General features: G+C 44.9%; 1 protein-coding gene across 1 annotated transcript in view; it reads right to left on the bottom strand.

Moving 5' to 3' along the window:
* ABCA12 (ATP binding cassette subfamily A member 12) overlaps positions 1–26,734 on the bottom strand; it is an 82,633-nt gene that overhangs the window by 46,921 nt on the left and 8,978 nt on the right. The window contains exons 2-14 of the mRNA XM_050339867.1: positions 18,215–18,362; positions 15,822–15,910; positions 14,670–14,779; positions 13,811–13,996; positions 12,844–13,022; positions 9,839–9,951; positions 8,674–8,770; positions 4,090–8,226; positions 3,360–3,475; positions 2,552–2,658; positions 850–1,103; positions 620–732; positions 262–386 (exon numbers count right to left, since the gene is read on the bottom strand). Of these exons, the coding sequence (XP_050195824.1) occupies positions 262–386; positions 620–732; positions 850–1,103; positions 2,552–2,658; positions 3,360–3,475; positions 4,090–8,226; positions 8,674–8,770; positions 9,839–9,951; positions 12,844–13,022; positions 13,811–13,996; positions 14,670–14,779; positions 15,822–15,910; positions 18,215–18,362 (5,774 nt within the window). The remainder of the gene's footprint in view (positions 1–261; positions 387–619; positions 733–849; positions 1,104–2,551; positions 2,659–3,359; positions 3,476–4,089; positions 8,227–8,673; positions 8,771–9,838; positions 9,952–12,843; positions 13,023–13,810; positions 13,997–14,669; positions 14,780–15,821; positions 15,911–18,214; positions 18,363–26,734) is intronic.

Genomic DNA, 26,734 nt, shown 5'->3' on the forward strand with positions numbered 1-26,734 from the left:
GCCTGGATGTGCACCACCACTGGTGACAGCCAGAGGGACCCAGCGGATGGACTGACATCAGTGACTGCTCTGACTGCATTCCTGCTGGTGATTCCAATCCATAATGTGCTCTGCTGTCTATCCCTGTGGGATCACCTTCCCCTCTCTGTGCTGTCACACATGCAGTGATCTGCTCAGCTGCATTCACTAACTAATTCTGGTGTTAATGGCCTGAGAAGCAGAAAGCAACAAGATCTCCCAACAGGATGACAGCAAACTTACCTGACTGCTGTTTTCTGGGAGAGAGGTTTCCAGAAGAGCATCAATACTGGCTGCAGAGATTCCTGTTGTGTTTTTGAGATCCTCCTTGAGCTGGTCCACATTTTTTAACACATCTCTTAACTTTTCTGTGAAGAACAATCAAAGAACAATTCATGTAACAGCTTTCTTCAGACACACAGCAATCTCAAGCAGACAGAGTAGGTGAAGTATGGAAGTGTGGTACCCCAGATAAAGGATCCCAAGGGACATGGTGCATGGTTATTTCATTAATATCACTTCCTGGCAGCTAGGCTGGGACTTCCAGCAGAAAGTATGGTACCAGTGATGGTGTACCAACTCTGGAAACACAGAAAAGTACCTTGCTTGCTAGAGTTTGTTAAACTCTCAGTGATGTTCAACATGAAATTCAAAGTAGCCATATACTGAGGAATCTCTTGAAAGAAAGCAATTTCTGGTACATTTTCTTGAAGCCTATATTGGAGGACAAAAAAAAAACAACAACAAACAAAACTGAGAACACAAAAAGAAAGCAAGAAGACGTTTCCTAAACAGAATACTAAAGCAGTCTAACTCTGAGAAGAGCCTCACCAATTCAGCTGGGTCTGGATGTTGGTGGCATCCCCAATGAGCACACTCTGAAGCTCTTGGGAGATTCTCCTGTGATTCAGGACATCGGTCACCACTTGACTGCTCAGCTCCACAGTGCGGAGGAGCTGCTCGTGGGATTGGCCTCGCTCACACAGCTCTGCAAAGCCAATCTCGGGGAGGTGGCAGAGCTGCTGCACGGACTGAAAGCTCTCGTAGTCACACAGAAGGGTTGTCAGATCCCGCAGGCGAGAGATCTTCAGGGGAGGTTTGGACGAAAGAAGACAAACGCACAAACACCAGTTAGAGGACAGAATTGTAAAAGGCAAGTTTTAAAGAGTCGATCTGTCCCTTTCTGTTTCTCCTTAGGATTAAGATTTTAATATATATATATATTTTTAGGTTCATTCGAAAGGTCTTCAATAGGAGAGTTCATAACAATCGTTCCTACATGAGTCTGTAGCAGACCTGGCTGGATCTAATAAACCTTGCAAGTCCTAACGTATCATCTCCCCCACCCAACACACACACAGAGCAATACTCCATTTAGACTTACTCATTTATCAATTAATCTTCCCAGAGACCAAATAAATCTACCTTGCCCAGCAGGTTCAGTTTTTCAGATACCACCTGGTCATCTACTACAGCACAGCATAGAGACCTGGCCACAAGTCAGGACTTCCACATCTGCCAACACATGTAAAATTATAGTCCTTTGCCTACTCTGCTATTATGGGCTTCCCTCTTGTCTGACTTCATTATTAACATTATCAGGCTCTTATGGGAAGAATTATTTTCAGGTTTATGCCTCTGAGTACCTGTCACACTGAGGCTCATCATTTTATTATTACAGATATATTGCACAGCAACAGCATTGTATACTGTTATATTTTTTAAAAGGACCCTTTAATCCTATTTCTCATATGGAGCAATAGACTAAAGTGCATGAATGCCATTAGTGCAGTCATGTGTGCATGGGGTAAGAAGCCTTTTATTCCAATGAGGCATTGCCGAACCCAAAGCTGGTGAGGGAACTCCATCAGTAAATACTGGTGCTTAATCTCAGAACTCATTCTGGTGTTGTGAGACACGGAGGGCTAAGGGAGCATGTGGGGACTTGACTGCAGCCACGCTGGTGTTGGCACAGCTCCTTAGGCACAGTGGTAACCAAGTTAGTCATGCTTGTAACTGCCAATTAGGGATGCACAATTCCCTGATCAGCAGGGCAGAGATATCTAATCCCTACTTGTGCCTTTGAGAACTCCTCCCTACTCACTTCTCAGCTGAAGTAGAGACATCCCAGAATGACCTCAGCTCTGCAAGGTGCTTCACTGAGTCTCAGTGAACTTGAAAACAATGGTGCACTGAGCAATATGCTGCCACTGGCAATCTGTGCAGTGCCCATCCTTTTGGGAGGGCTGGTGGAAAACAGAGCCATTCTGTCCAAGAGGCTGGGAGGACAGGAACACCTCTACCTTCTCTGAAAGACAGGTATACACTCGGTAGAGACTGATACAAGAACAAGTTCCTCAATCCAGTTTACCAGTGACCTTCAAATACAGGCGGAACGCAAAGTTTCCGTCCTAGTTTTTATCAGCTGTTCTTTTCAGAAACTTTTTTCTATATGCTGTTTTTCTAAACCCCCATTGCACATTCATGTATCACTGCAGGATGTCCTTCAAGTCAGCATTTTAAGCAGACTCACTTTTAGCTTCAGGAGCTCTGGTATGGATGAGTGTTTCTCAGAGGTATTATTTTGCATAAAAGAGTTCTTTTTCAGATGAGTTTGCTTCAAAAGCAGAGTGATGTTTTCTGTGCAGAGAAGAAAACAATAGTTACTCCACACAAAAATGCCAGACTTGCAGAAACTTCATAGGTAGGAACATCAGCACTTTTATTCAGAGGCCTACTGAGCATTGCTATTTTCCACCAAATTCACGTGGCCAAGAAGCAGTGAAATCCCAGAGGAAGGCTTAGGTGGTAATCTGAGTTATAATGGATCCAGTCCCAGTAGGTACTCTGCTCCTAGGGAAATCCACCCCACCCTGGTAACAGGGCTCTGGCAGTGCCCTTCAGAGCACATGTGGTATTGCCACTCTGTGAGCAGATAAAGCCTCAGGTGTTACAATAATCTCATACGATCAGTATCTACGAGAAATACCAGGTTAACTCTCAAAAATAACTGCTGTCATCCAGGTACAAAGAGCTGTGAAGAGAAATAGGTTTCTATTTGTAAGATTTCTTTATCTAGAGTGTCAGCAACCTGTCATCACATAGTGAAGAGTAGATGTGCCTTCTGGATAGTGTGGGATAGAAACTTAGAATGGCAATGTGACATAACTCAAATAAAAAAGGAGTCTGGCTGGCTTCCCGAGGTCTCACAGCCCCAGTTAATTACCAGCAGGTGAAAACATGCAGCACCATTCCTTCCCACCACTAGACAAAACACTTGGAAAAGACAGGAATGACACACTCCAGCCAACGTCCCACAGCATTAATGAAATCATGATCACCTGTCAATTCTCTGTCTTCAGCTTCAGCAGCATTTATTAAACACTTCAGGAAAGGGTTACAGCTGTCATTCACTGTCACCTGCAAGAGGGTGTTTTCAAATTCCAAAAACAGAAATCTGAAAAATAAGATAGGAATTTAAATCAGCTTCTCTTTCAGAAACAAGATACTTTAGCAAGCAACCTGTCAGCTGTGTAGATGCTGTTCCTTGGCAGCATAAATAAGAATTCCAGATAAAAGCCATCTCTCCTAAGTGGGTACCTTCCCAGTTTTATTTCATCAATTCTTTTTGCTGTTATCTCCCAAAGCTGTCATTCACTCTCAAACCATATGTACAAGAAAACACACTTGAAATGTTCACTGGGGATGCATGACACAGATGGAAAGGCACACCCAGGGGAGACTGAGGATCTAAAATGAGAGAATCATAACACAGAGAAGGGGTTTCCAAAGAGCCTAACACTGGTGGCAAGACTCCTTCAGGACTCTGCTTCCACTATGAACTGACACATGCCAATAGAAGATTTCTGGAACTCTGACTTCTAGCTGTATGTTCAACTCAAGGAGAAGTCTTCTTTTTTTCAATTTAACCCACAGTACACCTCATGTCCTAAACTGGTGATTGCAGGCTTGGGTTGCTCCACAGAAGAAAATTATGTATTTCTCATGCCAGAATGAGAATAGTGGTCACTACCCATAAATGCTATTACAGTACCCAAAAAGCAGACTCACTGTGCAATCAGACCAGTTGGTGACAGAGTGTGGTCACTGTGAGACCAAGGCAGGGTCTTGTTGTAGAGGGTTTCTGCCACAACAACGAAGTGATGAGAGATGATGTCAATCACACTGTCAAAACCAGTGTTGTTGGAGTGAAAAGCTGAGCTGGAACTTATATTCAATTCATTTAGCAGATCAGAGAAGTTCAGCCCCTTGAGAATGTAGAGGCTGGCTTCAGTGATTTCCTGAGCTGACATCTCATTGAAAGAGTTGTTTGCCACTGCTCTCAACAACTTTGCAAAGGCAGCTGCTTCAGTTTGATTCCTTTTGGTGTTGAGGAACCTGTCAACCACATCCCAGACTCTTGTGTAAGAACTCCATTTGGGGAGGCTGAAGGCGCCATGGATTCTCTGCAGCAGCTTATTCACGTGGAGCTCGTCCTGTGCCACACTGACGAGCATGGACAGGTTACTCCAGCTTCCAGTGATGTCAGAGAAATTTAGGGAGTTTAGCACTGTTTCATTCAGCATGGCAGGAATCAGCAGGCTCACAAGCTGAGATGGGAGCACATTGTGGACTGGGATGGGGCAGGAGACGTCGCTCTGCAGCAGCCCCTCTGTGACAGCAGTCAGAGCTTTCACCTTCTCCTGCACCCAAGAGTTTTCCAGCTCAGACACAAGGTTTAATTTGGAAAGGAAACTCAGAGAAAAATGCAGAGATTGGGTGATGCAGGACAGCTCCTTGGAGAAACGTTCACTGCTGTTCTTGTAGAGAGAGGCAAACTCTGGAGACACTTTCAGGTTTCTTACGGCAAGCTGGAACACTTTGGCAAAGCTGTCATTGTGCACCGTTCCACCCTCCATGCCCGTGGAATCAAAGAGAGGCTTGCAGGGGCTCCTGGCTAAGGACTCTCTTAGAGTGGCATTTTCAAACAGCACCTCAAGTGCCATGTGGAGCATGTCTTCAAAAGAGCAATTCTGGAGGGTCCCGTCACCATCGTTGCTGTTCTCCAGGAAAGGACTCAAGGCTGAATGCAAGAACTCCCAAATTTTTGCCTCTAGAGAAGCATTGGGCTGTAGAGAAGACTGGCTGAACTCCTGCAGCAGCAAGTGTGAGAAATCGTAGACAATGTCCATTTTTTCTGCAAATGTTTTGTTTGAGTTGGTGTCGCGAAGAACTTTCATCCCTGCTCTCCCTATTTCGATCAGTCTCTGGGTATAGTTACTGTAAGTATCAAATAATAGGATGATAATTTCAGGCTCACTGATATTATATCTTTTCTGTAAACTTTTTAAAACTGAGATACTCCTTTGCATGGCCTGCAAGTACGTGGAGATGTTGGTTCCTCTGGAGTGCTCTTCCCCATACAGCTCAAGCATGGAGGATGCAAAGTTTAGCAGATGCTTCAGCTCCTCACCGAAGGGAAGACTGGGGTATTTTTCCACGGCACTGAACTGATTTTGCAGCAGGTCTTGAAGTGACTGGGGAGTGAGGCTGTCTGTATTATTCCAGTTCACAGACTGGAGGCCTTCAGCAATATGCCAGAAAGCACGCAGTTCATTGCTCTGCCTTACAGGAGGGAAATCCAGGAGTTGCTGAATTAGCTTAGACAAAGAAGAGATCAGCAGATAATGATCACTGGTATTCACCTCTGCCAGGACACTAAGAAGCTGCTCAAGGTACAAGAGGTGTTCTGTGAAATTTTCAGACATTCCAGGGGCCAACAAGAAGTCAGAAAATAATGATGACACTTCTTCATCTGTGCTGAGATAATTTTCCATGTCTTTAAGCGAGACAGCATCAAGTGCAATCATTTTGATAACCTCCCATGTATCCTCTGTATTAAAATTAGTCCTGTTTGAAATTATCTCATTCCAAATCACTGCAGCCATAGTCAGAACATCCTGATTTTCTTTTCCATAGGGATTAGAGTAAAAGAATTCTTCCCCACCGCCTTCATACAGAGGAAGTATTTCTTGAAATATTCTTTCTAAGTCCAGCGTGCTGTCTGTGGAAGAAGTGGAATTGAAAGATAGTTTTGATGAACCATACAAATCATTAGGATCTGAGGATTTCATTCCTTCACTGGAATTATGGAGGATCTGACGTACTAATATTCTTCCAGGAGCCACCCCAAAGTCCACAAGGATTAGAGCTTTCTTCATAATTTCCAGGAGTTTCACATATTCACCCACTTCTGTTAGGTTCCATTTAGAGGTCAGCACATTGCCAGTGGCACGCCACAGCCGCGAGAAATGTCCCCACTCGGACTGCGTGGAGGCATCTCTGCCCACCTGGAGCAGTTCATATATGCTGCTGTTCCTCGTGGAAGCAGCAGGGAACAGACGGGAGAACACAGGCAGCCTATGCCAGTCTGCTGAGCTGTCAGAGAAATTTAGGGAGCTCAGCACTGTTTCATTCAGCATGGCAGGAATCAGCAGGCTCACAAGCTGAGATGGGAGCACATTGTGGACTGGGATGGGGCAGGAGACGTCACTCTGCAGCAGCCCCTCTGTGACAGCAGTCAGAGCTTTCACCTTCTCCTGCACCCAAGAGTTTTCCAGCTCAGACACAAGGTTTAATTTGGAAAGGAAACTCAGAGAAAAATGCAGAGATTGGGTGATGCAGGACAGCTCCTTGGAGAAACGTTCACTGCTGTTCTTGTAGAGAGAGGCAAACTCTGGAGACACTTTCAGGTTTCTTACGGCAAGCTGGAACACTTTGGCAAAGCTGTCATTGTGCACCGTTCCACCCTCCATGCCCGTGGAATCAAAGAGAGGCTTGCAGGGGCTCCTGGCTAAGGACTCTCTTAGAGTGGCATTTTCAAACAGCACCTCAAGTGCCATGTGGAGCATGTCTTCAAAAGAGCAATTCTGGAGGGTCCCGTCACCATCGTTGCTGTTCTCCAGGAAAGGACTCAAGGCTGAATGCAAGAACTCCCAAATTTTTGCCTCTAGAGAAGCATTGGGCTGTAGAGAAGACTGGCTGAACTCCTGCAGTAGGAGATGTGTTAAGTTATAGACAGGATTAATTATTTCTTCCCTGGAAGCTTCACTGTCGCTCAAATAATGAAGGATTTTCATTCCCGTCCTCAGAAGTTCAGACAAGCTCTTGAAGGTTTTATTGTCAAAATTAAAGAAAAGATCTATAGATTTTAATTTAGTGACATTATAATTCAGCTGTAAGTCTTTTAATATGTACAAGGTCTTTTGGATGGCTTGGGTGACAAGTGAGATATTGGCTGCTCCAGAGCTTTCCCCAAACTCTTTAAATACGCCTGTTATAAATTCTGACAGCTGATCCAACTGTTCACTGAAGACACCACTTGAATTATTATTCAGCTTTTGTAAATGGCTGTTTAATACCTCTAAGAACTGCCCGTAGGCAATGATGCCTGTGTTGTTCCACTTCATCGACCTCAGTTTCTCCCCCAGGCGCCAGTAGACATTCAGCTCATCCCACCAGGCTTCCCCCACGGAGCGCTCCACTTCCTGCATCAGCTCAAACACGGGCAGCAGCAGGTACTGATAACCCACATTCGTGCCTGTCATCACAAAAAACATCCTCTGCAGAGCTTGGAGCTGCTCTGGAAAGTTCCTGTAGGACACAGGCTTCAGCAGATCATCTGAAAACAAAGATGGTGCTCCTTGCATCCCATTCAAACGGTCTCTGAAGTCTTCCAGGAGTGATGGCATGCTCGTGGAGAGCAACATTTTGAGAGCATCCTTAGTTTGCAGTGTACTAAAATTAAGATTGTTTAACAAAACTGGATTCCAAATCATTGTAGCTAATTTTAAAGTGCTCTGAATTTCTTTCCACTGGGTCATTATATCAAAGATGGAAGTCCCATTAAAGTCACTCAGTAATTGCAGTGATGTGAAGTTATAGATTTCATCAATTATTTCCTTATTATATGGTTCCTTTAATTTATAATCATGATGAGGATTCATTCCCAGTTCAAGAAATGCATACAATTTCTGTAATGTTTCATTCTTCAAATTTCTGAATAGATTTAAGGTTTTTAATTCACTTCTATTCATTTTTTCCTCAAAGCCTTTTAAATGATGTAGATGCTTTTGTATGGCTTCTAAATCATCTGAATTAATGGACCTCTTGGAGTGGTTTCTACCAATCTCTGGTAACTTTATTTTTCTGGAGGGGAACAAAAAAGTGTTTTAGTGAATATGAAATCAATGCAAGTGGAAACGTAAGGTGATTTAGAGCAAAGATCATAGATTTGAATTAAATAATAATGGCCAGTCTTCGCAAGCGAAGATCCGGGGAAGGTCTTTACACCTTCCAGCCTGCGCATTGGATTTTTTAGGTGAGACACAGTGTGCGCGGAACTGAGCCCACCCTTTAATCCTAAGGTTCATCTGCCGGGGCCAAGCGAGCTTGGACGGTGGCAGCGAGGTCCTTAGGACGTAGATGGATTGCCTTTACAGGGCTAACGAGCTCCATCTGCCCGGGGAGTGTCCCTGACCAGGAATCGAACCGGGGCCTTGGTGGTGACAGCGCCACACCCCTAACCACTAGACCACCAGGGGCTCCCAGATTTGAATTACACTGTTAGCAATATCCCTTTAGCTCATGTCTTACCTTAGAACTTCCTCCAATGCAGGCACTAAAGTCTGCTTGTCTTTCCAGTTAACAAAGGAATTACAAATGTATCTGGTCACCAGACTTTTTTCTTTATCTACAACAAAAATGTAAAGAATATATTAGTAAAGATCACATCATTCTGGAACCCGGAAAAAGCTATACCTGGAAAAAGCAAATCTGTCAAGGATAACATGCACATGTGGAATTAGGTTCCTACCACAAGACACAATATCCTGGTTAGAAACGTGAGTGCTCTTTTGGGATGTAACACTTCCTGGCTCTCTAAAGGAAGTGAAGGTGCTACCTAGCATCACAGAAATAATTTTCCATCTCAGGAACAATTCCATGCCCCTGTGATGTGGGTGCTAACAGAGCTCTCCTCCTGCTTTAGGAGCACTTTGCTATCAGTAACGCAGGATAAGGTGGCCAAGTACCGTTCTTTTCCCTTCATTTAGGGATGGTTTTAAACTCCTCACATATAAGCTTTGTCTGCAGCATCATTTCTCTCTCCCCATAGCCATTTACACTCATCTTGATATCCCCATGTGTCCAGCCCCATCTCCATGTTCTCTCTACTTGCACTGTATTAATCTTTCTTCTTACCCACCACAACTTCCACAATCTCCATGAAACAAGTCAAGAATGGACAGCATTTACTGATCTGCTTCTCGTAGTATTTATATGCTGGACCTTTCCTTTGCCTGCTCACACACCCTCAGCTAGAGGGGGATGTCCAGGACTGCCTCTGCCCTAAGTGATAGGGATTTGGAGCAGTGGCTAATCTGGATGTCAACAGCTTGTTGTGCAGCCCAGCCCCAGCCCCTGCCTTGATACAGAGGTGATTTTGACAGAATCCACAGTTAGAGGAAGATTTTGACATCACACCCTGAAAAAGAATATCAAAGTAAAAAATTACTGCTCTCCACTTCCGCTGAGACTGCAAACTCATGTTAATTCATTGTCTCCTGACAAAACCAAGCCTTTTCCCTTCCCTGTTTGAAATGAGGTATTTTATTCGCACTTGCAAAAAGCTGAAAGAAGACTCCAATGTGCTGAGCCCTGAACAGTGTGCAATCTGCGTGGTTACTTATTAGCCTGCAGTTTGCTTCTCCTCAGCACCACAGGTTTTCAGCAGAGATATGACTCTGTGGAGGAGCCTTACCTTGCTCCAAGCAGTTCAGTGAATATGGAAGATCTGTAACCCCAGTCTGAACAGTTTTGGGTCTATCATCAGTCAAAAGCAATGCAGAGACATTCTGAGCTGCCAGCACAACACTAAAGGGGAAAAAAAACCCAGGAAAATAAATTGTAGTTACACGTTTATGAGAAGAAATAAAACAAGTGTTCAAATAGGAAACAGCTGGAGTACAGCCTATCACTCTTAAAATGCCTGACAGACATCGCCCCAACTTCTAATTATTTGTTTGATCATGAACAAAATACAAATACCAAAGGCTTTGATGGGAAAGCCAGAGTAGTGTATTAGCACAAACATATGGGTGACACTCATTAGGTGTACTTATTTAGAGAGTTATGTAAAATCTATAGACCACTTAAATCATCCCAGCGGGTCTCTGAAAACACCCAGGTGATGTGCCAGCCAGGTGATTCACTGCTGTGGGGGAATTTCCTCCTAAAATACACCAAGAAACATGTAGACAAGGCTCCAGGGAGAGCTAGGATCCCCAGGGGACAACATCTGTGGAAGGGAGAAGCAATCACAAATAACTACCACCATTTCCAATTCTCCTTCTTTCCTCTTTCGTACTTAAACAGCCAGGCTGCCGGGGAAGCAAGGAATGTTTTTCAGTCTTAGGAAAGAACAAGCTGGTAATCAGGCATATTGTGTCACAGAGGAAGTCATTTAAAGGACTGTCTGTTCAGGAGTGTGGGTAACTGAAAACTTCACAGTGATTATTAGTCCCTTTTGCTTTCTCCTGCATGAAGAGCAGCTCTTCCCTGCAGGCGTGGGGTCACTGTGAAATGCACAATCTCTCACCCGCCTCAAGTTCTGTAGGTGATACACAAAGGACCTGGCTGAGCTGATTTCAGTGGCATGAATAAATACATCCTGATCGTTGGGAACAGACTGCTGGTGAGAACAGAGCACCAGGGATCTCTTTTCTCCTCATTTAACATAACATCTCCATGCAGGTTTCGTGAATTTGGTGCTCATCATTTTTGTTCTGCAGATGTGCTTGTTAGTGAGAGTCTTAGAGGGGGAAGAAACTCGGTTATAAATGATATATTTAGTTGAGCAATGGCAGAGGCAAGGAGGAGGCAGGCACAGGCTTGCCAAAAGCAGATGCATATCATGCAGATCAGAAGGCAGCAAACATGGAAACAAGTGTTGTTGTTGCCCTTTTATTTTAGTCCTGCAGGGCTTTTGCAGACTTTGTATTTGGAAAAAAAAGTTCAGCTTACATGCTTAGCTAAAAAACTATCTTAAAGCACCAATCACTTGTGAATACAGTCTGCAAAACAGGTTTTTGTACATAATAAATTTGGCTCCTAAACTTTCTGTAGAATTCATGACCTGGAAGTTACTGTTTCACAGTGGTGGCGTTTATCACGTGGTTAATACAGATGCCACAATGAGCAAAAGGTCTTTTCTTTTATACCTTCATCTCCATACAGCCAAAAAAAAATCCCTGTACAGCACATCTTTAGAGGAGGTCAGTACTGCCTGAGCAAGAGACATGGCCAGGCTCGCTGAGATGTGCTTTTGTAAGCATCATTAAAACCACTATTTGTGCAATCTCTTTGCAATAACTCTTTACTCACGCACTTACAGTGCCAGATGCCAGGCATAAAAGCACTGCACAGTTTTGGTGATGAAATTCTATGTGCCTCTTTGTCATGCCTATGATAACTTTGCCCAGCTCTGCAGCTGTAGAGCAAAGCAGAGCAGCACAGTAAATATTAATTCTCCCTGGGCACTCAAACAGTGCTGGTTCTCAGGCTTCATTCTGCAACCCAGTAAAGGCAAATGCAATAATCCTGTGACTGAAACAGCGGCATGAACAAAACATTTCTGAATAAAATTAAAATTCTTGCCACACTTCTACTGACTCCTTTAAGGATAAGGACATTACAACTTACAAATAGGTCTCACAATGCAGCATGGCAAATTACCTAGATATTAAATGTACAGGGTTTTAAGTGCCTTGGCAACACACCAGTGACAAAAAGTGAGTCCCTCTAAGCCTGGGTGTAATCGAAGTGGCAAAGCTTCTACAACCTCTTTTGGCATCTTTACCCAACTATTCACATATGCAAGATAAAACCAAAAAGCTGTCTGAAGACACTCAGTTTCTTGCTGTCCTCCACGTGCTGTAACAACTGGAGTATTCAGAATATCACAGTCAGTCACATATCCAGCAGATGATTTGGAACAGAGACCCCTAATCTCTTGAGTAACTCAAGTCTTCCACAGATCACTGACAGGTTAGCCCAACTACAGACCAGGAAAGGGATTTCAAGGCTAAGACCATTTTAGAAGAGTTTTTATTGTCTTGCATCAAATATTTAATCACAGTTCATTCATGCAGTTAAGTCAGGTCTTTTTTTCATATAACCATTGAGCAAGTACATAACTGGCACTTTCTTTTTAAAGTCAGACAAGCTCAAAGCCCTGTGTGCTGAAAAAAAACAGGCTCCCTCTCTTCTCTGCTTTCTTGGGACCAGTCTTGGAAGATTAAACCAGCAGTGAATCAGGAATTCCATTTAAAAAAATAAAATTATGGCTCCCCTAAAAGAGCTTGAGGTGTTCCAAAGCAACTTGAATTTAGCTCCATGCTTTTCTGCAAAGAAGCAGGCAGCTGCTTTCCTTATCCAGCCAGCAGAGTGTTTCTTCAGCCAAAGGCAGTGGCTGAGGCTCACCAGCTTTTCTCTCTGCACAAGGGCATGACAGTGCCCCTAAGCAGGTTGGAAGAAAACTCAGAGTTTATATTAAGCTCCCATTTAAAAAGCGACACAAGAGTCATTGAGAATCAGCACACTGCTCACAGTCCACAGAGATGCATTAGTGTGGAGCCACATCATTTCCCAAACAAATCATGCTTTTAAACTAATACCCCCTCTTCAAGATGAGAGGTGATGTCCTTAGAGGCCAATACATAAATCCACCAACTTCTAGTGCCTCTCCTGGCATTTCCTCTATTTTACCTGCTCGGATTCTGAAGGAAATCAATTATGTCTTGCAGCTGCATGTTGTCCCGAAACACATCTGGGGCCAGCAAAAGGAGATGCCACAGGGAGGTGTCATTCTGCACTTGGGAGATGAGTGTCAGAAACGAGACCATTTCACTGACAAATGTCTCCTGGTACTGTGGGTTGTGTTGCAACTTAAGAAAAAACAATGCAAGAAATTATTTAAGAACAAGAACCCTTGTTGCTGGTGAGTCCTTTTATGTTTTTCAGCTTGCACTGCACTTGCATGCAAGTCTACAAACAATACATCCAAAGGACTCTAGTGACAGGCAATAACTGAGAGAGTGACTGTGCTTTACCTTCACACTCTAGATTGTACAATAAATTCTCTGTTCAGACAAGCCTTACAATTCACAATGTCCTAAAGAGTCCAAAGACTAGGAATTCAAGAAAAATTAATATCAATCCTTACCTTGGAAAAAAAAAAAAAAGGCATTACCTTTACAGGATTCATTTGCTTTAATTATATTGCTTTCCCAAAGACAAGTACTGCTTCAATCATGGATTGTTGGATCAGATGCAGGAGTTACTGGATGAAGTTATACAGCTGAGGTAATACACAATTAAATTTATTGCCTTCCCTAGCTTTAAATATTCTTATTTACACCTCATCCTCTTGCTGTTCTATCTACCTGTCACTGCAGCAGGGCAAATGAAGAGGAGAAACAAGGCCCAGGCATGGTGAGAACCCTCAGTGGGTGGATGATCCTTGTCTTTCCAAGCTGTGTACTCAGCTTGGAGGTCTTTGGGCTAATCCCATCCTCATGAAATAGCTCAGCCTCATCATGCCCTGTGTGCACTCTGGTACAGAGATCAGTTCCTAGCCAGGAGGGGCCCTGTTCTATCTCCCAAACACTGCCCAGTGTGTGTGAAGTACCACAGCTCCCAGCTGCAGTCACCAGGACAGGTCCCAGGCACCCACCTGAGAGAGCTGACTCCTGAACTCCTGGGCAAACGACTCCAGGAGTGATGAGTCGGTGAAGCAGAAGGTGTGGTGGATGTTGGCCACCATCCTCTCTCCGGTGACAGCAGGATGTGCCACGTACCGCGACAAGACCTCACACAGCAGGACTCTGAGTGTGGCTGCACTTGAACGCTGGGTCTGGCTCTGAGAGAAAGACAAAACCTTCAAGGCAGCTGTAAAGCGACATTCTGTTTGGGATGGTTTTAAATGCAGTGGGGAGACTTTTTTTAAGGGATAGTAGTGCCATCTGATAAGCATTGTCATTACAAGCACTGACACACAGACAGGATTCCAGCAGCTGAACAGTGTCATTAAAGTCCATAGCAGCGTCTATTACATTGTACCAAGTTCCCCTTACAAAGAAGTTGCTCCTATATATGACTTATACCTACATAATGAACACACAGTTCCTCTGATGCCACTGAAGGAGTATCGTGGGCAAATAAATAATTGAATGGAAAAGCCAGTGACATTGTATCCTTAATTTCCCCTGAAAGAAAACACACTCTGAACACCTTAACTCAGACAAGTTATGAACAGAATATCTCAGGGTATTGTGTGTGTCCATATTTGGCATCTCATGGCATTATGTCCCAAGGTGTATGGTTTACCTGGGTTCTGCTTAGAGGATAATAAACTTACCACAAAGCTTAAAATTCCACCCACAATCACTGCCTTCCCAAAATAAAGCACATTCAGATAATAGGGGAGATCCAGAAGTAATAAAAGCTCTATGTTGGTCCTTTGAGCTTCTAATTCTTTAAACACAATGATATATAAAGGTTCACGCTCAGCTCCTATGCAAATACAGACTTACCCTCCCAAAACTGAGGATTTTGTTGAACATGTTGATGCTGGAAGTCAAGTTGGATGGTGATGAAACATTCCCAAGGGCTTTTTCTCCACGAGATCCCAAATCCCCAAATGCTGCAACAACAGTTTGAAACACTGCATTTTACTTAATGCCTTTTAATCTCTTTGCTACATCAAACCAGGACACAGGACAGCTGCCTGCAGCTTTGGGCACCTCTCCATTGTTAATGTGGTTCCAAAGGTACAGCCAGTGGCACCCTGTAAGTGTTTAATGAGTTTTTTTCTGATGTGATTAAATCCTGGATGACACTGTTTCCTTCTGTAACATGTTACATGTGGCCATGACCTATGATTTTTTTTTTTTTTTTTTTTTTTTTTTTTTAATGAGAGGTAGGGCTGAGTTCCCTCTTGACCACCAATATGAGTGGATAGTTCCCAGAACTGTTCAGTCTGTGCTTGGTCCCTCCTGCATTCTGCCGTCTTCTGTCTGTGCAGCACAGAGTGAGGGCATTGGCAGGAATGCTAATTGGAACAGTGAAGGGCTGGAGCAGAAGAGGCAAATGCAAATCTGCAATCATTCATTTCATTGTGAGCTCCCTGGAGAAAGGACTATCCATCATGATGGCTTGTGGGCTGTACTGGCCATTACCATCAATAAATAATAACTGTAACGATTTTATGGAAAATTTCAGTCCAAAAGTTCCTTCAGGAAAGAGAATCACATCAGAGGAGAACATCACCAACAATAAATATGCACTGTGGCACAGAAGACAACTTATTTGCTGGATAACTGCGAATAAAAATACATTTGAAAAAAATCATAAGCTGTTTATGGAGAATTTGTGGGCAGTAAAAGGGCAATATTCCATAAATAGCCAGGTCTTTAATTAATGTCCAATCAATCTGTGATCTTGATTGCTCCTGTGAAGTACAAGCATTTAATCCTGTTTCTTGGCCAAATTCCAAAAGTCTTTTCTACAGACAGTTACTTGCACTTATTCCCAAGAATTTGCACTAATGTCGTGGCCACAGTCGTGTGCCTGTATCGAACACATAAATCATTTCAGCAGCGCTGTAAGAATTGCATCTCTGTCCAGAGAGCTTCAAAAGGTCAGCCTTCAAAGAGCAGAACTTTGTGGAGCAGTGAATAACCTACCCAGTGAAGCGTTCTTGCTTTCAGGAACCTCTGCACTCCATGCTGACAGATGGCTGTCCTTGGATACACTGGATGAGCTCCTCCTCTTACTGGGGAAAGAAAGGACAAAAGAAAGAAAAAAAGCCACCTGTAACAACTCACAGTTTCTTATAATTAAGCTCACACTTTACTGCATTGCCTCAGAATGTGTCCATAGCTGGATTTCATGGCAGGTGTGGGGAAACCTGGGCTGTGCAGAAGCCTGGCTCCTTCTAGAGGCCTGCCATGTATTTTGGGGAAGCAAAAGTGCATAACTCCATTGCACTATAAGCTGCACACCCTTACAAAGAAATCCTTCCAGACAACGGGGTCTTAATTCATCCTTCCCAATCATTTCACTACAGGAATAAAGAAAGGGTGGAAGAAATGGGTGTTGAGCTTGGTTTTTGGACTTAGTTCCATTTTAGTAAGGGAAATCTCCAGCAGCCATGTCTTGCACACCTTGGTAAATGGCTCTAAGGAACAGAATCAAAGATGAGAACCTTGCCCATTTTCTCTGCTGACCACTGGTACAAAACAGTTTTAGGGCAAGTTTAAATAAGAGCTTCAGTGAGTTGCACAATGGGAGAGGAGAAAACCAGCCTGGATTAGCTGAATATTACAAACTCTAGAATACTGCACAATAATATATCCAGACAGCGAAGGGTCACAGCTGAAACACTTTGCCTTTGTGACCAACTCACCCAAGTTGGTTCTGCTCCCGAGGCAGAGCTGCACCTATTCATCTGGAGCTTTCCCCTTCCCAGGTGACCTTTTCCTGAGGTTTTAGACTCTGCTGTATCCAGCAGTTTTGCCGTGGCTACTGAACAGTTGGTGTTGTTTCTTGTAGAATACAATATATTTCTAAGGCAGATGTGACCTCCCAAGGGTGGCCATGGCCACATAGCTGTACTGATACTGCACACAGACAACTTTGAGCATCAGCAGCGGTCAAGATGCTTATTAACAACTCATCTGACTCGATCTATACTTTGGCCAAATCCTTTGATTTTCAGTTGGCAGGGAAAACCAGTTATTTCCTAAACAGCTTTTCAGAAACCAAAAACAGAAAGCAAGGAGGATTTGTAGCTATTGAAACCCATGGAAGACCTCCAGTTTTGGCACTGGAAGCTCCCATTTCTTCATTTCAATACTCCAAATTAACCATTGTTTAACATGCCCAGGGAAAAACAATGACACTGAGGGAAGAAGAGCTGTGAATCCAGGCATCCAGTCTCTGTGTGGCTTTGCCTCCCCTCTTTTCTTCTGCTGCATGACCTTGAATCTAATCAGAATTCACCTTATGGAACTTCAGTCGCTACATCCTTAGTCATCCTTCATCTCAGGAGAGATCTTGCCCACTGACTTGGCCTGGAAAATGATGGCCCCTCTGCCTCAAGGAGGAGCCACCAAGCCCAGGATCCCCCATCTTGCCTGATGGGCTCTCTGGTGGAAGGCTTGGGGCCCACCTTAGCTCTTCAGGCTGCCAGGCTCTGGCCAAGGGGGATTTTGAGGCTCTGACACAGCCACTACGGAGCAGCCTCTCACTAGAAAGCAAAGACGAGAAACCAGGGACGCTGTGAGATGCCCAGATTTTCAGCTCTCCACGAACCAGCCAGGCCTCAGAGTGGCATGTTCCCCAGGGGTGTGTCAGAACGAGGCAGCCAAGACGCTGAAACAACCCTGGCTGGCAAGGCTCAAAGCAAATGCTACTTGGCTTCAAGTGGAACATCAATAGATTGAAATGTTTCCGCTGAACATTTCAATTTCAGCAAAATGATGTTTCAACAAAACATGCCCAGCCAGCTCCACACTGCAAACGTACATTGTGGGCAAAAATTGTGTGTTCATTTTCATCTGTTTCCCAACATGTTTGATGGCCTGGAGAGAGGACACCCATTCTGATTGGCACCTGGAGGATATGCTGGAAGAGCAGTCACTCCAGAACAAATGTATCTCAGAATAGAGTTGTTGAGGAACATTTGCCACTTCCAGTCAAAGCACCCTGAACCGGTCACTAGGGTGGCAGATCAGTCTTACCCACTGACCTGTCCCGCAGTCATGCACATAAGTTTCCTTGCTCTGATCTGGGGGAGCAGAAGCATTTTTCTCAAGGAGTAAAATTCTCTTCAAGTATCAAGTGTGAATCAATGGTCACATTACTGAGAGCTGTCTCTAGTATGAACATTTTTGAAGTGTCCATGTTGCAGCTCATATTCTCATTTCTAAGTGTCAGATACCTGCTATGACAGGTATTTGAGGTGTATCTGTCATGGACAAACTTGCACACACAGACGTGCATGGCTGCTCCCTCCGCCTCAAAGCAAGTCTCGCTTTACAGCTTCTAACACCCAGAAATATTCAGATTTCCTTACAGTCTGAGAGATGAGATGTCACTAAGTCTTGGCAGCAAATCTTCTGGTGTGTATGGTGTGCCTTTACACCTGGCATCTGAGTCACACAGCACGGTTTGCAGGAATGGGAAGAAGCCTGCACTAGGAAGGTTTCGGGGTGCAAGATAACCTGGAGGAAGAAGGAGAAAGAAAATGCCATTATTATGACATGGACATGCATTTTTTTTGCCATATGTTTCTATCAGGATGTGCTATTTTCCCATCCTAAACCCCAGGACAGATTCTCAGCTTCACTGAGGCTCTTTCACTCCACCCTGGCAGTGTTGTGGATGCACTTCTGGTGGGATTTGGCAGATGCCAAATCCCACCAGAAGTGCATCCACAACACTGACAAAGCCATCAGAGGCTATTTAATCTCAGGATCATAGAATGGTTTGGGTTGGAAGAAACCCTGAAGATTATCTTGTTCCAAACCCCCTGCCATGGGCAAGGGACACCTTCCACTAGGCCCACTTCCTCTGGGTCCCAGTTAATAGGAAAAGAGTCAAATTATTTGCTTACAAGACATAGGTCAGTCCTGAAGCAATTGTAGTATTTCCCCCCTCCACTTCAAAATCCAAGAAACAGGCAAGAAATGACAAAAAAAACCCCCAAAGCCTGGGTTTAAGATATCCTAATTCTGCCTTTAAAATAAAAGAGAAGCAGTAGATGGCCAGAGTAACCTGAAGCAACTGTAAGAGCTGCTTGGACTTGCTTGGAACAGTTTCTATGCAATGCCACAATCTTAATTTCCAAGCCAGGTTGCTAAAACAAGGCTCTGTCTCAGCTTTCACCACAGGAAGGGGTGATGGATCCAGGCCCAACAAACCTCCTTTGCCTTTTGTTCAGACCTGCCCCAGGAAGGGAGAGGAGCAATTTATCACCAGCACCCCCTCCATGTCTCCTCCCGCCTCCGAGCAGCTCCAGCACCATCTGCACCACCTGGGATGCTGGGATGCTGGCAGCCAGCGCTCAGGGACGAGATGTATGCCCCTGTCTCCTGTTTCTCCAAACCCAGAGTGGACCTGAGCAATGAGACACTTGAGTATTTGCTGTGCCTCTTGCCCCGTGCTGCTCACTGCCAACCCGCAAAGTTCACCGCCTGCTTTCCCCCACAGTGACAAACGCCCTAATAAATCTCCAAACTCTTTTGCTGGATCACAGCAACATATTATTTAAAATAATCATTTGGAAAATTACCTGGCAAAGGACACTGCTATTATTTCTGCCGTGGAAAGCATCCAGATTTACTGAAGGCCTGCAGGCAGGCCTGTGGTAATTGATTACCCTGCTCTTTAGACATCAAAGATGACCTGTGACTCTCACCCAGGCACGGTTTTATCTCTCACCCCTCCAACAAGGACACACATAGCATATGTGTTTGTACTACATTTATTCATTATAGCACTGGGCAAACCCCAGCTGTTCCCACAGGGATGGCAGTGCTAGGTGGAGTCCACGGCTGTCAGTCTCCTTGATGGGAGACTGCGTTTTTGGGGTCAAAATGCAAAGGCACAGGTTTAGCACAGGAGTTCCCACTGCTTTGGGCAAGACAGCAACTGGCACAGAGGAGTGCTGAGGTCTGAGAGGTAAAGCACCCACTTGGATGGGGTTGTGATTTTCTTGTACACCTCAGCAGAGAGCTGGCCTAGAAAATTAGAGGACATGGATCCCCAGCCAGAGGAGAAGGCTACCTGTCTGGGAAGCTCCCCAGCACACACTGCACCCCTCAAGCCAGCTCAGGAGTTACATCCCTCCATCCCCAGGAGCTGCACAGCAGGTTGAACCAGCTTCAAGTAATCAGAGAGCACCAAGGAGAGTAAAAGATCTCTCTTATCCCTACAGGCAGACCTTCTGGTGTTGGGGCCACAGGACCAAGCATCCACCACTCTAAAGGTTTCAAAGCATAATTAATCTGCTGCCCATGAGGGAAACTTTAGAGTAGGACACTTTAATCTGGGAGCATCCCTGAGTGAAGATCCCTGCTGTGTCTGTGATGTTTGCCCTTGGGATCACCAATTACAATCCTGCAGAATGGCATTTTGCACACATGGGCAGTTTTCTCTCATCTTCCATCTCATCTCCCACACCCTCCTTCCATGCAGGGAACTGACTCGCACACCAGTCCAAAAATGCACACCATAGACCTCACTTCATCAGTGCCCCAACCAAAATGAAGCTTCAAAGACCTGGGAAGCCACGAGGTGCAGGATGGAGAGCATGCCCACAATGACGTGAGACAAGTGGGAGCTGGAGGGAAGCAGCTGCACCCTTCATATGCCCCACCAAAAACCAGAGCCAGAACTAAGCTCATGTCTCTTAGCAGACCTGGAGCAGCTGAAGCTGTGTAACGCCTGGGGAACAGCAGGATGGGGCTGGGAGCTTGGTCTTCTCCAGAGCCATGTGAGCTGTTCACAGGCATGATTGTACAAGAGATCCCGATGAATCCAGAGCAGAGGAAGACACTTCCTTGAGGTACAAGCAGCAATAACAAATGCTAAAACTGGATTCAAAGGTGGCACACTTTGAGCTAAGAGGACAATTAAACAATCAGCTGCTCTATCACAAGCGAGGTGTTCAGTGTAAGAACACAGCGATGATATCAGCTCTTTCTTGTCTTTTGAAACAGTAACCTGGAATATAAAGAGACAGGAATTCATGGCCTGAAGTTTGGAAGAGCTACTGCTTGTGGTGGTGGCACAACACCTGTGAAGACATCGTTGGCCCCTGCGATTGAGGTACCCAGTGAGGCTCTGCCAACCTGCAGCAGATGCTGAGCAGTTTGCTGGCAGCTGGATCCAGCCACAGGGCCTGATCCACCCCTGAGTCACTGCAGGCCTGAACCAGGATAACCCCACCATGCTCTTGGCACAAAGGCAGTGGCAATGCCAGAGAACTCTTCTGGAAGAGTCCTCTGGGCTCAGACAGCAGTTAGAGAATTAAAGAAGTTTTTCACAGAGAAATCTGAAATGCTTGGGCCAGATTCCCACTTGGTATAAGCCAGACCTGTTCTGGTTCTCAGCATTGAGTATCCAACCACTGGGAGGTGGATCCCACCCTTCCTTCCTCACAGAGCAGCCGCTGCTGAAGGACCCACACCATGCACACTGCCTTCTTTATGCACTGCTAGAGGCAGGAATGTGGTGACCAGGCTGGTGTGACAGGTCTGTCAATCCCAGATAACAAGCTGTCAACCTCACCACCAGAACCACCAAGCCCCTCTGTTCACACTGCCTTGAAGATCACGTCCTTCAGGGGCCACAGAGCCCAACAGCTTAGTTTAACACAAGCTGAGAAGCACAGCCATTGGAAGTTCAGCTTCTGCCTGTGCCTCCTCTGGCCCATGTGCCTGAGATCAGAGCAGGACAAGAGCAGAAGGCACCGTGGCAGCAAACGTGGCTGATTTGGGAGCCCAAGCCCCGGACAAACACGGCGTAGCCTCAGAGCCCTTTCCTGTAACTCCCTCTCATCCTGCAAAGGAAAGAAGTTACTGATGAGAAGATGAGTCAAGAGAGTAATGAGGTCACTGCTCCATCCCCCCCCTCTCTGTTCCCCCTTGCTCGTGGTGAGGAGATGTGACTCCAGGGAGCCACACAGGCTGTCCTGCCCACACATCCAGGTTCATTGTTGGCCCTGTAACCACCTGTAACCAATTCCAGGGGGGGAAGATGGCTCCTGACTCCCTCCAGTGCTCCAGGAGACTGATGTACCTAACAACATGTCCCTGCCTTGGTTACATTTCTCCACCATGTCAGTGACATCAGTACTCAGCGTAAGCACTGGCCGTGGGATGTTACAGAAGGAAAGCTGTAAATGCTCTGCACGTTTTAAAGGACAGTCTTTGGATGACTAGTGACATTTTTTCTAACTCTCCACAATGCCCTTAGTTTTAAGTTTTAATTTCCTAAAACTACAATTTGGAGGGTTCCACTGCATTGCCTATGAGTCAAGAGGGAGAGATCACTGCACCCACTGCAGCCCCACATCTGAGCTGAGAGGTCTTGTCTGCAACCAAAACCCAAGTCCAGATCTGTATCCTGTCAGTAAAGACTGACTTCTGGGTGTGCCAGCAGCAGAATCTCAAGCATTGAGCCTTCTGCTGTCCCCTCTGACTGAGAGCTGATTTTCTATCCCCACTGAAAGAAGGTTCCCAAAATTGAAGCCAAGACAGGCATCCCAAAGGGCAGACAAGGCCATTCACCTCAGGGCTGCATGGGCTGGCTGGTTCTCCCTGTTCCGTAGCATCTAACCAGGCCAGTCCCATTTCCAAGAGCTGGAAAGAAATAAGACATGTAGAGCAGTAACAATAAACAGAAGAAACCCTTAATATATGCATGCCCCTGGAAATCCTGGCATTTCCCCATTTGCTCCTCATTCAGAGTAAAACGAAGCAAATTAATTTCTCCTCCCTTCCTGACTGCTGTAAATTCCAGCACACTTCCCTTCAACACGAGCAATTTTGTTTTCTCCAGGTAAAGGTGCTTGGTACAACAACAATGAAAAATGTCAGGGTAGCAATAAATGTCATACAAGAAGGATGGAAATGACTATTGCACTCCGATCTCTGAGATTAATTGAAATGGACCAAAATGTTTAAATCTAAATAGACCATGTTTCACGTTGCCACATTGATTTTGCTGCTCTCAGCGTGCCGAGGTTTCAGGAATTCACATCAGCTGAGCCCAAGCATTTGCTGATCCAGCCAGGAGCTGGGCATTTCAGTGGATTGCAGGCACAGCACCATGAACATGCAGCCCCCAGCTGAGGTTTTCTGTTCTCCATCCACCCATAGTTTAGTGTTGTGTCACCACCACTCCTTGGGCATGAAAAAACTCCCCTGGCTTCAGAATTCACATACTCTGACACTGCACATACCTTCTGCTTTGAGTCCTTTCATATTCCTTCCATAGTTCATAAAAAATCCATACAAATCTCAACTCAAAATTAGAGGCATTAATGAGCAAATGGCTTCATTAGAAAGTATTGTGTTTAATTGAAAATTAATTCAATCATTGCCAAATCATACCAGGAGATGTAATAACTGGGACTTTTCAGCTAAGAACAAGAAGGCCATAAAGCAGTTTGATAAAGAAATAAAGTCATGATCAGTGATGAAAAGGGGGAGTGAACAATCATCCCTCACAACACAGGGACAGAGGAGCACACTGAGATCATGAGGTATCAGGCAAAAGGGACTGAAAATACCTTTTTTAACAAATAGCAAAATGTTACAGAACTCACTGCCACAGGGTAAGAGGAAAAAAGTAGATGTTCTTTTAAAAAGAATTAGACAAATTCACAACACCAGATTTGTCAGCAGCTACTCTGCATGATCACTTGGATTCAACCCCTTCAGCTTCTGGATGAAGAAACCTTAAACATGTCAGCATTTTGGCAGTGGGGGGAACACACTGTGCTGTGTGTTCCTACACATTCTACCACCCCTGAGCAGTGGGGGGTCTAACCCAGAGCAGCAAAAAACCCCAAACTGACTGTTTATCAGCTGTGATCCCTATTTATCTAACAAATCCCCAAAACATCTGCTGAAAATATTTCCTGCTATGGGGACCTCCTCCCAACTTTCTAATATTTAAACTATATTTGTGTACACACAACCTTCTCCCTTCCTTTCCAGTCTTTCCCATTGCCACACAGCATTAATTTAACCACTATTCCTAAGACTTTTTAATCAATCAAAAAGACAGACTTTCTTCTTTCATGACACGATGATACTGTTTCTCTTCAGCCACATATAACTGCCCATTTCCAGCTTTGTTCACATCTATTCAGAAATAAGTGCCTATTTTTTTGGAAAAGCTTTATGATAATGCCAGGATTTTTGATCTCTCTCCAAAAACTAAACTAAACCATCAAATCTATGGAATAAGATTAATTTTGAAGCAGGATATTTTTTACACACATGGAGAATGCTCCAAACAGCCAGCTGGCCTATCCCTTACCTATTAAAAGAGAGTATTTAATTGTCATGGCTTTTTGTTGTGACATCCATGCACTCAAACTCACATCTGACCTTGAAGCTGGAAAAAGGGACATGCATGTTCCTAGTTACCTGGGAATGAGGACTTTAGTGTAGGCAACGCCAGGGCACAGACACCAGCTGAGACTTTACATTTTTCACGTCTCCAAGGTCAGTGCCCACAGCAGTCCCACACTTATAAAAACTGGGGTGAGGACAGTAAGTGTCACAACTCCTGGTAGTACAGACCAAACCTCTTCAGTGTGTCCAAACACAGCACAGCAGTGATCAGCACTGCTGATTTTAATGGGATTACTCACACAGCATATTAAACACATGTTTTAGAGCTGTGCTGGATCAGAGCTAATGGTTTGGGATTGCACTCCCCATGGCACTGCCCCTATATTTTTCCCTTCTATATCACAGACCCCCTTTTTAAAGCCATTCTGGACGATTCCTTTCAGGAATCACCTACCAGGTGATCCCTTTCACTCTATTTTTGGCCATCCACCAGAAATGCCTTTTACCTCCACAATTCAGCTGTCAAGCAGCACTCAAAGAAGAGATTCCCTGGGCTTATCCCCAAGCTGCAAGACACTCAACAGCCTCAGTATGTACCTTTCAGTGTGACGGTGACTCCACCATCTCCCTGGGCAACTTATTCCAACGGCTGACTACTCTTTCAGTGAACAGTTTTATTCTAATATCTAATGTGAACTTCTCCTGGCATAACTTGAAGCCGTTTCCTGTCATCCTTTCACTTGAGACAATGCAGAACAGGCATTCACTACAATTCACTACAACTTGCTTTCCCAGCTCCTGTTTTTTGACATGAAAGCACAGCAGGACCCCATATAACTGCACTCAACCCCTCCAGACACCCAGTATGGCTGGGTGAGAGTCACAACGTTGCATTTTTCATTTTTACAGCAAGGGCACCCTTGTTGTCTCGAATGTCTCGGTAACACCATGTCCTCAGCTGTCTGCCTAGGACAGTGTGATCAAAGCAGCAAACTCACAGCGAGATTCCTTCCTCCTTTGGTGGCCTCAACAGAGGAAGCACTTCATTCCATTGCCTAATTCTGCCCTCAAGCACATGAGGCTCTGCAAATAGGACCGGCCCAGAGCAGACAGCATCTCCTTCCATGCTTATTAAGCCTAGGCAAGCTAGTTTTGCTCGCCCACAGACCTTCAACTTCCACCCCCTTATTTAATAAATTAAAAATCAGCCCTTGGATCCAATTGCATTTGGTTCATGTACTGATGAGGGAGATCATAAAGACCGGAGAGAATAAAAATCACAAAGGAGAAGAAGAAGCAGCAGGTGTAAAGGGAGGAGAAGGCATCCCTGAACTAAAGGTGAAGAACAAAGGAGGGAGGTGGAACCTTCTAAGAGGTATTGCAAATTCAGATCAAGGTGGGGAAATGCCAGAGTTGATGTCTGCACTGAGGGGTAGAGCTGAGGAGGAGGGACATTGGAGGGTGTGGAAGGATGCTCCACTGCCTGAAGCACAAGCACATCAGGAGAGAGTAGGAGCTGTACACAAGCCCTTTTCCTACAGGGCTTTTTTAAAGCAATACTTAGTGCAGACAAGGCTAACCTGGTGTTGTAACACAGCCAACTTGCTCTTGTCTGTATGAGCAGCAGGGCACTGCACAAACAGGACCTGAGAAGAGAGTCAGAACACTTCCCAGCAAGAAGCTGGAACCTAAAAGCTGAAATCTATATCTAGACTCTTGAAGAAACACCCTGCACAAAAGCTGTGTTTACCCAAACTACATCTTTCAATGCTGAGTGCCTCCAGAGTCCAGGTTTAGATTCTTAAACAAGTGACCTCCTTTCCAGAAACACAGACATCAACAACTGCCGACTTCAGTTCAAGCCAAACTGCTCAGCACCTTTGCAAAAATACTTCTGAGCCCAGGATCTCAATTGAGATGCTTCAGGAAGTCCATTAGAATTAAGTGACTGCCTCGAGGTCCTGCTGTAATTCAGCAGGGAAGGAAAAAACACAGTGGTAACTCCAGAGTTCCCAACTCCAACTCCGAACATCCCTCAGTCACGCCCCACAAGGCAAAGAGTCTGTGGAAAGAAATGGAGGTGTGGAGATTCATGGAAAGGGAGGCATTATAAACATCACAGTGTCTGCTCAGGTGGTAGGTCTCCAAGCTGAGTAGAGGCTTGGACAAAATGCAGGGAACTCTGTGGCTGGGCACTGCCTGTGTATGTAAGGAGACCTGATGGGACTGTTTTGCGAATCACTGCAGATGAGCACAGACAAAAACCTGATGTGTGAGTGTCTAGAAAAGGGGAGAAAACTGATAGAAAAGCAGGGGAGGAAAATGAAGCAATGTAATGAAAACAGGGAGTGGGGAGGCTCTAGCCCAGCCAACTGGTGAAGGAGAGCTGGAAGTCTGGTGTGTGCTTGTCTGTGTACAGAGCAGGCTGAACTCTTGGGGTGGGTTATGCCTTGCATAAACACCCATGACTTGTCCAAATGAATGGAGTGACCCCAGTAGCTAAG

Source organism: Myiozetetes cayanensis, unplaced genomic scaffold (assembly GCF_022539395.1).
Source record: "Myiozetetes cayanensis isolate MyiCay16 unplaced genomic scaffold, myiCay2020 scf9, whole genome shotgun sequence".
NCBI lineage: Eukaryota > Metazoa > Chordata > Aves > Passeriformes > Tyrannidae > Myiozetetes > Myiozetetes cayanensis.